At 40.8% G+C, this 16,725-nt stretch overlaps 1 protein-coding gene across 1 annotated transcript; it reads right to left on the bottom strand.

Moving 5' to 3' along the window:
- Positions 1–1,096: 1,096 nt before the first annotated feature.
- Positions 1,097–2,023, bottom strand: LOC130864308 (olfactory receptor 1Q1-like). Its single transcript, XM_057754491.1, has one exon. The coding sequence runs from the start codon at positions 2,021–2,023 to the stop codon at positions 1,097–1,099; it is 927 nt and encodes a 308-aa protein (XP_057610474.1).
- Positions 2,024–16,725: the final 14,702 nt, after the last annotated feature.

The raw sequence follows: 16,725 nt of genomic DNA, 5'->3' as shown, positions 1-16,725 counted from the left end.
CCTTATTGCCTCTGAGGAGTGAATAGGGGTTGGGGCTGGAGAAGGTGGAGGTGGGGGAAGGGGAAAGAAGGGGAACTGGGGTTGCTATGTAAAATGAGGAAAAATTCTTTTAAATAAAAAAGTGGAAAAAATGTGGTTGGTGTAAAAAGGTGGTACACTTAGTTCTGGGTACCTATTCAATTCTGATCCCCATAAATTGTTATGTCCTTTCCATTTTAAAGTAGTTAACCCACTTTATCTGTCTTGTAGGGACTTGCAAAAAAAAAATACAAACACTAATATTGCCCTCATGGTATCCCGGTAGGAAATGTGACAGTGACCAATTATTGACCAAACCCATGTACCATCATAGTCTGAATTAGAGGTAGTGGTACAAAGCACATGTGAACAGATCTGGTAATATTTAGTTTTCCAACCATCAATGTTGGTTTTGGTGGAGCATAAATATTTTCACTGGGAAGTTCAGAGATTACAGCAATGTTTTCAGGGTATGTTTGACTATTTGGATTTGGGTTACATGGTCTTTCCTATTTTTGTATTTTTTTTAGAATCTGATACCTGGACCTAGAAAATTTTTTATCTCTACATAGCCTGTTTATAAACCAATTTCTCCACAAATTAGTCAGAATCACTTTATGGATACATAGAATCACAACTCTTTATTTAACATCAGGCCTGTGGATCATCCTCAATTGCAATGAAACCCATGCTGGTATTTTACACTAAGTACATGGTAGTTCCCTTTGTCTTTTGTACTTCAGGCTTTAGAAACACATTATGACATTGTCTGATGAGAAAATTATGGATATGTGTTCAATTTAGATTTTTCTAGAGCATTTGAAGTTGAAGCTAGGATCTTGCACATGCTCTGTAAGTGTTCTACTGCTGACTCACATCTCTAGTCCTCCTTTTACTTATTTGACACAGGGTCTAGCTAAGTTGTTAAGGATAAGGATATCTCAGGCATATCTTGAATGTATAGTCCTCCTAACTCAGCCTTTTTGAGATATTCTAAAGGAATCAGATTTGTGAAGGACAATGATTTTCCTAGTATAATAGTTAAGACTCAGTTTGAGGTTTGATCCAGAGAGAAGGCTCATAGTCTTTTTACCCATTTCCTGAAGGCTTTCTTGACATCTCCATTCCTCAGGCTGTAGATAAAGGGGTTTAACATGGGAGTCACCACTGTGTACATGACTGTCACAATGCGACCTTTGGTCACCGAATAGCTGGAAAGGGGCCGGAAATAGATCCATGTGAGGGTGCCATAGAATATGGCCACCACAGTGAGGTGGGAACTACAGGTAGAAAAGGCTTTCCACCTTCCATTGGCAGAGGGGATCTGGAGTACTGCTGAGATGATGAAAGCATAGGAGGCAATGATGATGACCAGAGCTCCATTGATGACTATTATTCCTTCTGTATGAATCATCAAGGTGTTGAGTTGGGTGCTGGTGCAGGAGATTTTCATCAGAGGATAGAGGTCACAGAAAAAGTGGGGGATCCTGTTATCTGCACAAAAGATCAGTTGACCCATGAGGAAGGTGTGCAGCAGGGCATGAAGGTGGGAGAGGACATGGCACAGAATCACCATCTGTGTGCACAGCCTTCTAGTCAGTATTGTAGGGTAGCGGAGAGGGAGGCAGATGGCAATGTACCTGTCATAGGCCATCACAGCCAGGAGGAAGTTTTCCATGGCTGCAAAACAAATGAAGAAATAAGTTTGGGCTAAACAGCCCATGTAGGAAATGGCCTTTGTAGAGGAGAAAATGTTCTCTAGCATCTTGGGAACTGTGGTAGAAGTGAAGCATATGTCTGCCAAGGCCAGGTTACTGAGGAAGACATACATGGGTGTGTGAAGATGAGGAGCAGAGACAATGAGTGCAAAAATCAAAAAATTGCCAGAAATGTTGATTATATACATGAGTAGAAAGAGAAGGAAGAGAGGAATCTGCTCATCTGGGTGAGTAGAGATGCCCAAGAGGATGAAGTGTGACACACTGGTCCAGCTGTTGTTGTCCATCTGCCACCATAAGAACAGAAAGGATCATATGGGCGAACTGTTGAGGAACCCTCATTGCTGCACCCCAGCACAAAATACACATGGTACTGATAAAAGAACTGAGTGCCTAATGATTTTTCTTTATCTTTAACACTATCACTGTCACCACAGCTAATATTTTCAGAGCATCTTCCTTGAATTAGGAACTTCAATGCATTATCATATTTATATATTATAATTACCTTATGAAAGGATCATCTTCATCATTATGTGTTTTACAAATTACAAGGCATAGAAAATTAAAGCTCGTAAAGGGTACATTTCGATTTACGTCATGTTTATCAGGATCCAAAGGTCATGCTGATAAACACTATATGGTATGAATCTCCAAACTAAAGAAAGCCAAGCTACTATATTCATGGCAGTAGGCTTATGGATGGGCTACACATCTGAGGAACCTGGCTCCTGAAGAGAATGTCAGAGTTCATATAGTTTATCAGTTCTCACTCTTGAAGCTGTGTACAAGGGCAAGCTTTCTGGTGCCCAAAGACCACTCAATTAGTACAAATTGATTTATAAGAATGAATTTCCATCTTCATAATTCCATATGCCACTTCTCTAAATGACTTCTCTTCAGTTGGTATTATGCTTTGTCCTGCCTCATATCTAACAAAAGAAAGACTGATGCTAACTTTACATACTTAGTTGAGTAATAAATAATACTAAATTTTGAATGCATAGACTAGGCTTTTAAAAGAAGCACATGGTTCCATTAGATGTCTTGGTATAGGTTTTTCTTATAGCCCATCATACATGTTCCATCAGGTAATTCAACCAAAAATAGGAAACATTTTGAAAATATTTTCCAAGAAGGAAAACATAAGATTCTGCTGCATGAGGAATAGTACAAATCCACACAAATGAGATGATGCACAGGCTGTGAATTAAGTATTACAAGCAATCCTGAGACAATTTAATGTGTGTGAGGATGCACAGAGCCTCTGTGAAAATACTATTCCATTTTATATCTAAATATTTTGGTATTCTATAGCTCCTGGAAACAATGGACAATTCCATATGTTTATTATTTAAAAATTTATGATATACTAATATTAGAAATTAATGTTTATATAGATGAAAAACAGATGAAAATCTGTGATTCCAAATAGTTGAAGCTAAAAATATATAATTTGTTACTAATAACAGCTACAATAACTTTTCTCATTATTTCTAAATAAAATTTATGTTCACAAAAACCTAAAATAATTTTAATTTTATACTCTTCATAGTATGATGTAAAATAGGTAATTATAAAGGATTTCTACTCAAAAGGTAATTATAATGAGATAAAATGTATATGGAGAAGAATGAAAGCACGTATTTAAACAGAAAAGCATTAAAACTCACAGTTTCTAATGATGAACTTGTTCTTTCATGTAAAGATGCTTGGTGATCAATGCAACCCTGTGACATAAGCATTAGCCCTAAATATAAATGAAGATGTTGAAGCTCACAGAGTTCTGTAACTCTGTGATGCAAGCATTATCCCTGTGTATAATTTAAGATGTTGAATCTCACAGAGTTGTGTAACATGTTCAGAGACACAGATTAGTAAGTGGTGGAGCTAAAACTTAGGTTCAATGCATCTGATCACAAAGCCTGTATTTCTGACTACTAATATTATTCCCTCACTTAAACTTTCTCTCTTAACAACTATTTGTACTTCTCATTTGCCTTTACATTGTGCTGCTTTATATGTTAACTAGAAAAGTGCCCATTCACATATATGTATATATTCATATATATAATTTTATATGTGTATATATATATCTGCATACACACATATGTTTAAGCTTTATTATAGTTAAAGGCTATATATTCATTTCTGATTTTTTTAAAATTAACTTTTATTGATTCTTTGCGGTTTTCACATCATGCATCCCAATTCCGTATATCTCCCCATCCCCCTGATCCGCCCTTTGTCCTTACAACCTCCCCCATGAAACAAAACAATATTTAAAAGAAAAATCACCCCCCCCAAACCCAAACAACAAACAAACAAACAAACAAGCACGAGAAGAAAGAAGAAAAGAGTAAAAAAGAAAGACAGGAAAAGAAGAAAAAGAACTTTCTTGTGGAGTCTGTGGTGTGGCGCTACCCTTCAGTCCTTTGATCTTCATTTGCAGGTGTTCTTTGCCAGGAATCATTGGTCTGGTTCCAGGCCTCTTCTGCTGTTGCTGCATAGACAATAGGCTCTCCCCTGACTGCCCCGGGGATTTCCTGCAGTTGTCTTGGGTCCTGGAGATCGTGGAGTTCTGGCTTTGTAGTTTCTTACCCTTCTCCTGTTCTAACTGTTCAGAGATGAGGCAGATGTTGGGAAGGGCCCACTTAGAGCCCCAGTCCTGGGCCTGGGTGTCTGCTGGATTGGTCAGAATGCCAGCTTTCCCTCATTGTCACCACACCTTACTCCCTGTTCCAGCACTGCCTCAAACCATTGCAGCCTGCTCTCAGAGATCCGGACCAGTTTTCCTGCTCTCAGGCCCCCAGGTCCAGCTCACATTCACACCACCAGGGCCAGCTCTGCTGTCCTGCCCAGGAAGTGCAGAGTTCTCTCTCTCTCTCAATTGCTGTAGAGAGGACATACCTGGGGGATGGTGGTTCAGATTTCCTGTTCTCATGCCTTCAGGGCTGGCTGCAGAGTCTGCTCTCCTCTATGCTGCAGAGTGCAGCCGGTGAGGGGCAGGGCTAGTTCTTTCAGTCTTGTGATCCCAGGGTTCTCTTGCCTGCAGGAGGCAGCAAGAGGCAGGTAGCAAGGGGTGAGGAGTAGGGGAGGGCATCTTTCCTTCATCTATGGCTCCAGTGACAGAGTAAAGGGAAAGGGGGCGGGGTCAGCTCTCCTGTTCTCATGCCCTCAGGGTGGGTTCACCTGCTTCTCTGCCAACTGGGTCAGTCCTAGTGTGGTGCCCAGGCTCTCCGGAGTGCTGCCCCGATGAGGAACAAGGCTAGTTCTCCAACTCTCGTGATCCCAGAGTCAGCCAGTCAGCTCTCTTGCTGCCTTGGGTAGCTCATCTTTCCCTCACCCTTGACACCACATGCTGGGAGGAGGGGTAGGGGGTGGGTGGCATCAGCTCTGGGGCACTCTCATGCCCTAAGGCTCACCAGAGTCTCCAACATTCTGCTGCCTTTTTTTTTCTTGGTTTTTCGAGACAGGGTTTCTCTAGCTTTGGTGCCTGTCCTGGAACTAGCTCTTGTAGACCAGGCTGGCCTCAAACTCACAGAGATCCGCCTGCCTCTGCTTCCCTGAGTGCACCACCACCAAGCTCTGCTTCTGCTTTTAAATCCATGCTACTGAGGATGAGAGCACTGAGTTATGTTCCCTAAGGTGACATTGAGTGGGGTGGGAGGCAGGTAGCTGGGAAGAATGTGGCTGAGGAGGTGGGAAGCCAAGAATCTTGCTTTTAAATAGGGTGCAGATAAACAAACAGCGGCATGGCTTGTAAGGATGAATCCAGGAAATAGGAGATGTGGATTTGATCCACATCTGTCAGGAAAATATTGTGAGACCTGAGGAAAAGCACCCATTTTCCTTGTTGGGGAGATGCCTATTTGCAGTAAGAAGCTGTCTATTATCATCCCCATGGGGACTTCGTGTCACAAAACTGATTCACATTACTTCTGCCACTTCAACCACAACTGCCCTTTGCAAACAGAGCAGGCATTTGAAACATAATGAAACCTGTTCTGTCTCTGAGTTTCCCTGTCTCCTGGTTAAGAACCAGAAGTGGTAGAAAAGGGCTGGGCTGGTTGCTAAATCAATATGGACACCTGTACAAGTAAAACTTCTGGATTGCTCAATCCAATTTGCATGTAGACATCTCCTCAAATCATCAAAGCTTTCTGGAATCTTTTAAAGCTATTTTCTGACTGGGAGAATTTCGGTGGAAAGTCTTAGCTATGTAAATCGTTTGCTCTCTCTTGAGGGTAGGTTTTCCTGAGGCAAGCGCAGGAAGCCAGCAGCACAGTAAGGATAATGGAGGAAAGTCAGAAAAAGAAGGGAGATAAGACAGCAAAACAAGACTTAACGGTTCGTACATTCTTATCCAAATGTTCAATCCTCATGGTCTTTGCTGAGGACCTGGCATTAGAGTTGCCTGATGTGCCAACAAATGTTGTGTGATGGTGTACAGCCCTCTGTGAGTACATACCGCTTTACTGTGGGCTCTCAGCTAGACTGGAATGGGCTGGACCTGGTACTTCATCTCTCCTTGGCTATGAATCACCATCTCTTGTTTTGACAGATTGACAGAACCAACCACTTAGGGAAGGTAAAGGAAGTGGTCCAGAATAGGAAAAAGAAAAGCATCAGGCAGGAGTTGAAGGGTCAGCAGCAGCTTCAGGGGTGCCATACTAGACTCCAGGAGCTTATGCTTGTTGGGAGGACAGGACTGGGAGTGCTGGGAACTGAGGTTTTTAATATACATCTCTGCATGGATCTCATGATTCTCACTAGTGGAGAGTCCCAAGTGTGTCACTGTCCAGACTCTGCTCTCTCTGGGGAGTGGGGCAAACAAGGCACTGTTTGTAATATTGCTGTTGTGATGGCTTCTTCCCAGGAGCCCTGAGGAGGAAGCCCACAGAAACTCAGACACGGTAAAGGCTGCATGGGCATCTTCCTTCTCTGAGTTCCGTTTTGCTCTCACTTAAGTGACTTAAGAAAAAGAATTAACAGTAAAACATGCAACAAGAAAAAGCAAGTCTGTTTCTACCTTCTGGATCATTCTAGGGGTGATCAGTCACTGCCCATGGCCAACAGGCACTGCTACAGACACTTCTCTATGCAAAGGTGAACATGTACATATGTTGTGAAAATGAGATCTTGCAGCTGGAGAAATGGTTCAGTAGTTAAGAGCACTTGCTACTCTTGCAGAGGACCCAGGTTTGGTTCCTTGAAACCTCAGGGTGGCTCACAACCATTTGTAACTCCAGTTCCAGGGAAAATGATTTTTCTTATGACCTCTGTGGGCTCCTGTATGTGTGTGGTGTGTATGAACTCACTCAGGTACACACAGATACACATAAAATAAATGAATATCTTAAAAGAGTTTTTATTTATGGAACATCCTTTTCTCATAAGTAAATTGTGGCAAAATAAGAACTACTTTATTATTTGGAAGATATTTCTTTTTTTTTTTTTTTTTTGGTTTTTCGATACAGAGTTTCTCTGTGGCTTTGGAACCTGTCCTGGAACTAGCTCTTGTAGACCAGGCTGGTCTCAAACTCCCAGAGATCCGCCTGCCTCTGCCTCCCAAGTGCTGGGATTAAAGGCGTGCGCCACCACCACCTGGCTGGAAGATATTTCACAAAATATTATTGTATAGAAGTAATAACTATTTTCTTATTCATACCTTTTATCATGATTTCTCTAGTTATAAAGAGAATGGTACAACCAATATTTTCTTTTCTGAAGAGGGTTTCTCTGTGTAACAAGTCCTGGCTATACTGGAACTCACTGTGTAGACCTGGCTGGCTCAATCTTACAGAAATCCACCTCTCTCTGCCTCCTGAGTGCTGGGGTTAAAGGCATGCACCACCACCACCTGGCCCAATATTCTTTTTTTCTTTTTCTTTATTTTTATCCTTTTATTTATTTTTTAAAGAAAACAATCTTTTTTATTAAACATACCAATCCCAGTTTCAACTCCCTCCCCTCCTCCCCTTCCCTCCACCTAGCTCCCACACTCCACTCCCCATCCACTCCTCAGAGAGGATAAGGCACATTGCTTTGGGGAAGGCCCTCCCTAGGCTGAGCAATATTTCTCCATCCAAAGAGAATAGGTCACTCACTCTCAGAGAAACTGGTTTGGTCCTATGCTGCTTCCTTCCCTGTCTGGCTGGAGTTGGTGAGCTCCCATTAGCTCAGGTAGGCTGTTTCAGCAGGGGTACCCATCATGGTCTTGACCTCTTTGCTCATATTCACACTCCTCCCACTCTTCAACTGGACTTTGGGAGCTCAGTCCAGTGCTTTGATGCAGATCTCTGCCTCTGTTTCCATCAGTTGCTGGATGAAGGTTCTTTGTTGACATTTAAGATATTCATCAGTCTGATTACAGGGCAAGGCCAGTTTGGGCATCCTCTTTTCTGTTGCTTAGGGTCTTAGCTAGGGTCACCCTTGTGAATTCCTGGGAATTTCTCTAGTGCTAGGTTTCTTGCTAGCCCATAATGGCTCCCTCAATCAAAATATCTTTCCTTTCTCTCATCTCTGTTTTTCCTCCATCTCAAATATCCCATTCCCTCAAGTTCTCCCACCTCCCCTTCTCCCATCATCTTCCCCTTTTGTCCTTCCTACTCCTCCCACTCCCATACTCCCAGTTTTGTGAGGCAGTCTTGTCTGTTTTCCCTTTCCAGGGAAATCTATGTATGTTTTTCTTAGAGTTCACCGTGTTACTTAGCTTCTCTAGGATCATGAAATACGGGCTCAATATACTTTGCTTTATAGCTAGTAACTACTTATGAGTGAGTACATACCATGTTCATCTTTCTGGGATAGTGTTTTCTAATTCCATCCATTTGCATGCAAATTTCAAGATATCATTGTTATTTCAGAGTACTCTGAGTAGTACTCTAATATGTAAATATGCCACATTTTCTTTATCCATCCTTCAGTTGAGGGGCATCTAGGTTGTTTCTAGGTTCTGGCTATTACAAATAATGCTGCTATGAACATAGTTGAACAAGTGTCCTTGTAGTATGATTGAGCTTCTTTTGGGTATATTCCCAAGAATGGTATTGGGTATCCTGATATAAGCTGATTCCTAATTTTTTGAGAAACCACCAAACTTATTTCCAAAGTGGTTGTACAAGTTTGTATTCTCACCAGCAACGGAGGAGTGTTCCTCTTACTCCACATCCTCTCCAGCATAAGCTATTGTTGGTGTTTTTGATCTTAGCCATTCTGACTGGTATGAGATGGTATCTCAGAGTTGTTTTGATTTGCATTTCCCTGATGACTAAGGATGTTAATCATTTCCTTCAGTCATTTGAGTCTTTTGAGAATTCTCTGTTTAGTTCTGTGCCCATTTTTTAAATTGGGTTACTTGGAATTTTGATGTCTAATTTCTTGAGTCTTTATATATTTTGGAGCTCAGTCCTCTGTCTGATGTGGGGTTGGTGAAGATCTTTTCATATTCAGTAGGCTGCCTTTTTTTCTTATTGACTGTGTCCTTTGCTTTTCAGAAGATTCTCAGTTTCAGGAGGTCCCATTTATTTATTGTTTCTCCCAGTGTCTGTGCTATAGGGGTTGTATTTAGGAAGTGGCTCCTGTGTCCATGCATTGGAGGCTACTTCCTACTTTCTCTTGTATAAGATTCAGTGGATTTATATTGAGGTATTTATTTATTTATTAATTAAAGATTTCTGCCTCCTCCCCACCACCATCTCCCATTTCCCTCCCCCTCGCCTAATCAAGTCCCCCTCCCTTGTCAGCCCAAAGAGCAATCAGGGTTCCCTGCCCTGTGGGAAGTCCAAGGACCACCCACCTCCATCCAGGTCTAGTAAGGTGAGCATCCAAACTGCCTAGGCTCCCACAAAGCCAGTACGTGCAGTAGGATCATAAACCCATTGCCATTGTGCTTGAGTTCTCAGTAGTCCTCATTGTCCGCTATGTTCAGTGAGTCCGGTTTTATCCCATGCTTTTTCAGACCCAGGCCAGCTGGCCTTGGTGAGTTCCTGATAGAACATCCCCATTGTCTCAGTGTGTGGGTGCACCCATCGCGGTCCTGAGTTTCTTGCTCGTGCTCTCTCTCCTTCTGCTACTGATTTGGACCTTGAGATTTCAGTCCGGTGCTCCAATGTGGGTCTCTGTCTCTGTCTCCTTTCATCGCCTGATGAAGTTTAATATTCAGGAGGATGCCTATATGTTTTTCTTTGGGTTCACCTTCTTATTTAGCTTCTCTAGGATCACGAATTATAGGCTCAATGTCCTTTATTTATGGCTAGAAACCAAATATGAGTGAGTACATCCCATGTTCCTCTTTTTGGGTCTGGCTTACCTCACTCAGGATAGTGTTTTCTATTTCCGTCCATTTGCATGCAAAATTCAAGAAGTCATTGTTTTTTACTGCTGAGTAGTACTCTAATATGTATATATTCCATACTTTCCTCATCCATTCTTCCATTGAATGGCATCTAGGCTGTTTCCAGGTTCTGGCTATTACAAACAATGCTGTTATGAACAAAGTTGAGCATATACTTTTGTTGTATGGTAAGGCATCTCTTGGGTATATTTCCAAGAGTGGTATTGCTGGGTCCAGAGGTAGGTTGATCCTGAATTTCCTGAGAAACCGCCACACTGCTTTCCAAAGTGGTTGGACAAGTTTGCATTCCCACCAGCAATGGATGAGTGTACCCCTTTCTCCACAACCTCTCCAGCAAAGGCTATCATTGGTGTTTTTGATTTTAGCCATTCTGACAGGTGTAAGATGGTATCTTAAAGTTGTCTTGATTTGCATTTCCTTGTTTGCTAAGGAAGTTGAGCATGACCTTAAGTGTCTTTTGCCCATTTGAACTTCTTCTGTTGAGAATTCTCTGTTCAGCTCAGTGCCCCATTTTATAATTGGGTTGATTAGCTTTTTACGGTCTAGTTTCTTAAGTTCTTTATATATTTTGGAGATCAGACCTTTGTCAGTTGCGGGGTTGGTGAAGATCTTCTCCCAGTCAGTGGGTTCCCTTTTGGTCTTAGTGACAGTGTCCTTTGCTTTACAGAAGCTTCTCAGTCTCAGGAGGTCCCATTTATTCAATTATGCCCTTAATGTCTGTGCTGCTGGGGATATACATAGGAAGTGATCTCCTGTGCCCATGTGTTGTAGAGTACTCCCCATTTTCTCTTCCATCAGGTTCAGTGTATTTGGACTGATATTGAGGTCTTTAATCCATTTGGAGTTGAGTTTTGTGCATGGTGATAGATATGGATCTATTTTCATTCTTCTACAGATTGACATCCAGTTTTGCCATCACAATTTGTTTATCGAAAATGAGGTGTTCATAGGTTTGTGGGTTAAAGTCCGGGTATTCTATTCGATTCCATTGGTCAACTTCTCTGTTTTTATGCCAATACCAAACTGTTTTCAATACTGTAGCTCTGTAATAGTGTTTGAAGTCAGGGATGGTAATGCCTCCAGACGATCCTTTATTGTATAAGATTGTTTTGGCTATCCTGGGTTTTTTGTTTTTCCATATAAAGTTGATTATTGTGTTCTCCAGACCTGTGAAGAATTTTGATGGGATTTTAATGGGGATTGCATTGAATCTATAGACTGCTTTTGGTAGAATTGCCATTTTTACTATGTTGATCCTCCCAATCCAAGAACAAGGGAGATCCTTCCATTTTCTGGTGTCGACTTCAATTTCTTTCTTCAAAGACTTAAAATTCTTGTCAAATATATTTTTCACTTCCTTGCTCAGAGTTACCCCAAGATATTTTATGCTATTTGTGGCTATCGTGAAAGGTGATGCTTCTCTGATTTCCCTCTCTGCTTCCTTATCTTTATTGTATAGGAAGGCAACTGATTTTTTGGAGTTGATCTTGTATCCTGCCATAATGCTAAAGGTGTTTATCAGTTGTAGGAGTTCTTTGGTAGAGTTTTTTGGGGTCGCTTATATATACTATCATATCATCTGCAAATAACAAAAGCTTAACTTCTTCCTTTCCAATACGAATCCCCTTGATCCCCTTATGTTGTCTTATTACTATTGCTAGAACTTCAAGAACTATATTGAAGAGGCATGGAGAGAGTGGACAGCTTTGTCGTGTTCCTGATTTTAGTGGGATGGCTTTGAGCTTTTCTCCATTTAATTTAATGTTAGCTGTCGGCTTTCTGTAAATAGCTTTTATTATATTTAGGTATGACCCTTGTATCCCTAATCTCTCTAAGACCTTTATCATAAAGGGGTGTTGAATTTTGTCGAATGCTTTTTCAACATCTAATGAAATGATCATATGGTTTTTTTCTTTCACTTTTTTTTTATGGTAGATTACATTGATAGATTTGTGTATGTTGAACCAGCCCTGCATCTCTGAGATGAAGCCTACTTGATCATAATGGATAATTTTTCTAATGTGTTCTTGAATTCGGTTTGCCAGTATTTTAATGAGAATTTTTGCATCGATGTTCATGAGTGAGATAAGCCTGTAATTCTCTTTCTTGGTTGGGTCTTTGTGTGGTTTTGGTATCAGAGTTACTGTAGCTTCATAAAAGGAATTTGGCAATGACTCTTCTGTTTCTATATTGTGAAATACATTAAGGAGTATAGGTATTAGGTCTTCTTGGAAGTTCTGGTAGAATTCTGCATTGAAACCATCTGGTCCTGGACTTTTTTGTAAGGGAGGTTTTTGATAACAGCTTCTAATTCTTCACGACTAACGGGTCTATTTAGGTTGTTCACCTGGTCCTGGTTTAACTTTGGTATATGGTATTTATCTAAAAAAGTGTCCATTTCTTTTATATTTTCCAGTTTTGTGGCATATAGGCTTTTGTAGTAAGATCTAATGATTCTCTGAATTTCCTCTGTGTCTGTGGTTATGTCCCCCTTTTCATTTCTGATCTTATTAATTTGCAAATTCTCTCTCTGCCATTTGATTAGTTTGGATAGGGGTTTATCAATTTTGTTGATTTTCTCCAGGAACCAGCTTTTTGTTTCATTGATTCTTTCAATTGTTTTCTGTGTTTCTATTTTGTTGATTTCAGCCCTCAGTTTGATTATTTCCATTATCTACTCCTCCTAGGTGAGTCTGCTTCTTTTTTTTCTAGAGCTGTCAGGTGGGTTGTTAAGTCTCCAATGTGTGCTTTCTCTGTTTTCTTTAAGTGGGCACTTAGTGCTATGAACTTTTCTCTCAGGACTGCTTTCATAGTGTCCCATAGGTTTGAGTATGTTGTTTCTTTATTTTCATTGAATTCAAGGAATACTTTAATTTCTTTCTTTATTTCTTCCTTGAAACAGGTATGGTTCAGTAGTTGACTGTTCAGTTTCCATGAGTTGGTAGGCTTTCTGGGGGTAGCATTGTTGCTGAATTCTAGCTTTAATCCATGGTGATCTGATAAGATACAGGTCGTTACTAATATTTTTTTGTAAATGTGGATGTTTGGTTTGTTACCGAGTATGTGGTCAATTTTCGAGAAGGTTCCATGAGCTGCAGAGAAGAAGGTATACTCTTTCCTATTTGGGTGGAATATTCTATAGATGTCTGTAAAGTCCATTTGATTCATTACCTCCATTAATTCTCTTATTTCTCTGTTAGGTTTCTGTCTAATTGACCTGTCCATTGGTGAGGGAGGAGTTTTGAAGTCTCCTACTATTAGTGTGTGTGGTTTCATGACTGTCTTGAGTTTTAGCAATGTTTCTTTTACGTACGTGGGTGCTTTTATATTAGGGGCATAGATATTCAGGATTGAGACTTCATCCTGATGAATTGTTCCTGTTATGAGTAGAAAATGTCCCTCTCCATCTCTTCTGATAGATTTAAGTTTGAAGTCAACTTTGTTAGAAATTAGTATAGCCACACCTGCTTGTTTCGTAGGTCCATTTACTTGATAAGCCTTATCCAACCCTTTACTCTGAGTAGGTTCCTGTCTTTGTGGTTGAGGTGTGTTTCTTGTAAACAGCAGAATGTTGGATCCTGTTTTTGTATCCAGTCTCTTAGTCTGTGCCTTTTTATAGGTGAGTTGAGTCCATTGACATTAAGTGATATTACTGACCAGTGGTTGTGAACTCCAGTCACTTTTGTAGTAGTAGATTTTGTGTGTTTCCCTTCTTTGAGTTGCGCTGGTGAAGGGTCTCTAGATGTCTGAGTTATTGTGGTCATTGTTGGACTCCAAATGTGCCTTTTTATAGGTGTATTGAGACCATTAATATTAAGTGATGTTAATCACCAGTGGTTGTTTACTCCAGTTCTTCCTATTATTTTTGGTAGTAGAGTTTGTATGTCTCCCTTCTTTGAGTTGTGCTTTTGAAGGGTCACTAGATGCCTGAGTTATTGTAGGCAGTGTTGGCTATGTTGGATTCCTTGGGTTGTGATTTTCCTTCTATTACTTTCTGTAGGGCTGGATTTGTGGCTACGTATTGTTTAAATTTGTTCTTATCCTGGAATGTCTTGTTTTCTCCATTGATAGTGAACGATAGCTTGGCTGGGTATAGTAGTCTGGGTTTGCATCCATGGTCTCTTAGTTTCTGTAGTACTTCTATCCAGGACCTTCTGGCTTTCATGGTTTCCATAGAGAAGTAAGGTGTAAGTCTGATCGATTTACCTTTATAAGTTACTTGCCCTTTTTCCTTTGCAGCTCTTAATATTATTTCTTTAATCTGTATATTTTGTGTTTTGATTATTATATGGTGAGGGGATGTCTTTTTTTGATCCAGTCTGTTTGGTGTTCTGTATGCTTAATGAATATTCAAAGGAATATCTTTCTTTATGTTGGGAAAGTTTTTTTCTATAATTTTGTTAAAAATATTTTCTGGGCCTTTGACTCTTCTTCTATCCCTTTTATTCTTAGGTTAGTCTTTTTATTGTGCCCCGTATTTCATGGATGTTTTGTGATTAAAATTTGTTGGCTTTGCTGTTTCTTTGATCAGTGCATTTATTTTCTCTATGGTGTCCTCAGAATCTGAGATTCTTCTATTTCTTGTATTCTATTGATTATTCTTGTTTCTGTAGTCTCTGCTCGTTGACCTAGATTTTCCATATTCAGCTGGTCCTCAGTTTGTGTTTTCTTCCTTGCTTCCATTTCAGTTTCAATTCTTGAACTGTTTCCATTACCTGTTTGATCATTTTTTTCTTGGTTTCCCAGGGTATCATTTACGTATTTATTCATTTCTTCAAACTTTTTGTTATACTTCTCATCCATTTCTATAAGGGCATTTTTTACATGTTGTTTAAGGGACTCTATTGCTTTCATAAAGTCAATTTTTTCCACTTCTTCTGTGTTAGGGTGTTCAAGTCCTTCTGTTGTAAGATAATTGGGTTCTGGTGTTTTCATGTTGTTTTTCAGATTGTTGGGTGAATTCTTGCCTTGGCGCCTGCCCATCTCCTCCCATGGATGCTATCTAATGGGTCTTTTAAAGCAGGATCATGTTTCCCTGCTGGCCAAGGGCCCCACTTACAAGATGCCCTTGCTCTGTTTCCTGGCTCCTGCTGCGGGCCAAGATACCTCTCACCACTCAGAAGGGTCTTCAGGAACAGGACCAGGCTCCCCATTCGCCAGGGACCTCACCAACAAAAGGTCTACCACTCTGCAGGCCAGCAACCAAAACAGAGAAACTCCCACTGCCCTCTGTCCCGAGCTCCGGACCCAGAGTCCAAGCAGGCTAAACTGGGTGATCCTGCAGCCCTGCCATAGGGAGGGAGAGTGAAGGAGGCCACTGGGCGCAAGCTGGGATGGACCAGGGAGAGAGAGGTCGCAGCAGAGGAGGAGCAGCCCCAGCAGAGAGGACCAGCCCTCGCTGACTAACCAGAGGGTCAAGGGGGTCGGGTAATGCTCCTCCTCCATTTCCTGTGTCCCGCCGTGGGCCAGAACACTCTCCCCACCCAGGAAGGTCTTCAGGGACAGGACCAGTCTCCCTGTTCGCCAGAGGACCTCGCCAATAAAAGGCCTCCCACTCTGCAGGTTAGGCCCCAAGAAACCTACTTGATTTAATTGTAGTGGGGCGATCTGCTCACAGTGTGGGCTTCACTGTTTCATGCTTGGACTATCCGACATCTGCTGCGTCTGTGCACCGGTCTCCGCCACGTGCATGCGTCTTGAGGTCTTTATTTTATTTGAACTTTAGTTTTGTACGTGGTGATAGATATGGATCTATTTTCATTCTTCTACAGGTTGATATCCAGTTATGCCAGCACCATTTGTTGAAGATGCTTTCTTTCTTCCATTGTATGTTTTTAGCTTCTTTGTCAAAAATCAGGTGTTCATGTGTGTGTGGATTAATATTCAGGTCCTCGATTCGATTCCATTTATCAACATTTCTGTTTTGATGCCAATACCAAGCTGCTTTTATCATTGTAGCTCTATAATAGAGCTTGATGTCAGGGATGGTGAGGCTCTGCAAGTTCCTCCACTGAACAGGATTGTTTGGCTATCCAGGGTTTTTTTTTTTTTTGTTGTTGTTTTTTGTTTTCATAAGAAGTTGAGCATTGCTCTCTCAAGGTCTGTGAACAATTGTGTTGGTATTTTGATGATGATTGAATTGAATCTATACATTTCTTCTGGTAGAATTGCAATTTTATTATGTAGATCCTACCTATTCAAGAGATGGGAGATTTTTGTATTCTCTGGTATCTTCTCCAATTTCTCTCTTCAAAGACTTAAAGTTCTTGTCGAACAGGTCTTTCACTTTTTTGGCTAGGGTCAACCCAAGATATTCTATGTTATTCATGGCTATTGTGAAAGGTGATGTCTCTCTGATATTCCTCTCAGCTTCATCATTTGTGTATAAGGGATACTATTTTTTTTAGTTGATCTTGAATTCTGACACATTACTGAAGGTATTTATCATCTGTAGAATTTCCCTAGCAGAGTTTTGGGGGTCACTTATATATACTATCAAATTATCTGCACATAATGAAAGTTTGACTTCTTCCTTTTCAATTTCAATCCCCTTGATCTCCTTTTGTTGTCTTAATGTTCTAGCCAGAACTTCAGGAACTGAGTTGAATAAATATAGGGAGAGTGGACAGC

Source organism: Chionomys nivalis, chromosome 22 (assembly GCF_950005125.1).
Source record: "Chionomys nivalis chromosome 22, mChiNiv1.1, whole genome shotgun sequence".
NCBI classification, from domain to species: Eukaryota; Metazoa; Chordata; class Mammalia; order Rodentia; family Cricetidae; genus Chionomys; species Chionomys nivalis.
This window is presented reverse-complemented; position numbering and strand designations above follow the sequence as displayed.

What these genes read in the sequence shown, in the direction of transcription:
- LOC130864308 (XM_057754491.1), bottom strand. Translation starts at nt 2,023, where the DNA reads ATGGACAACAACAGCTGGACCAGTGTGTCACACTTCATCCTCTTGGGC.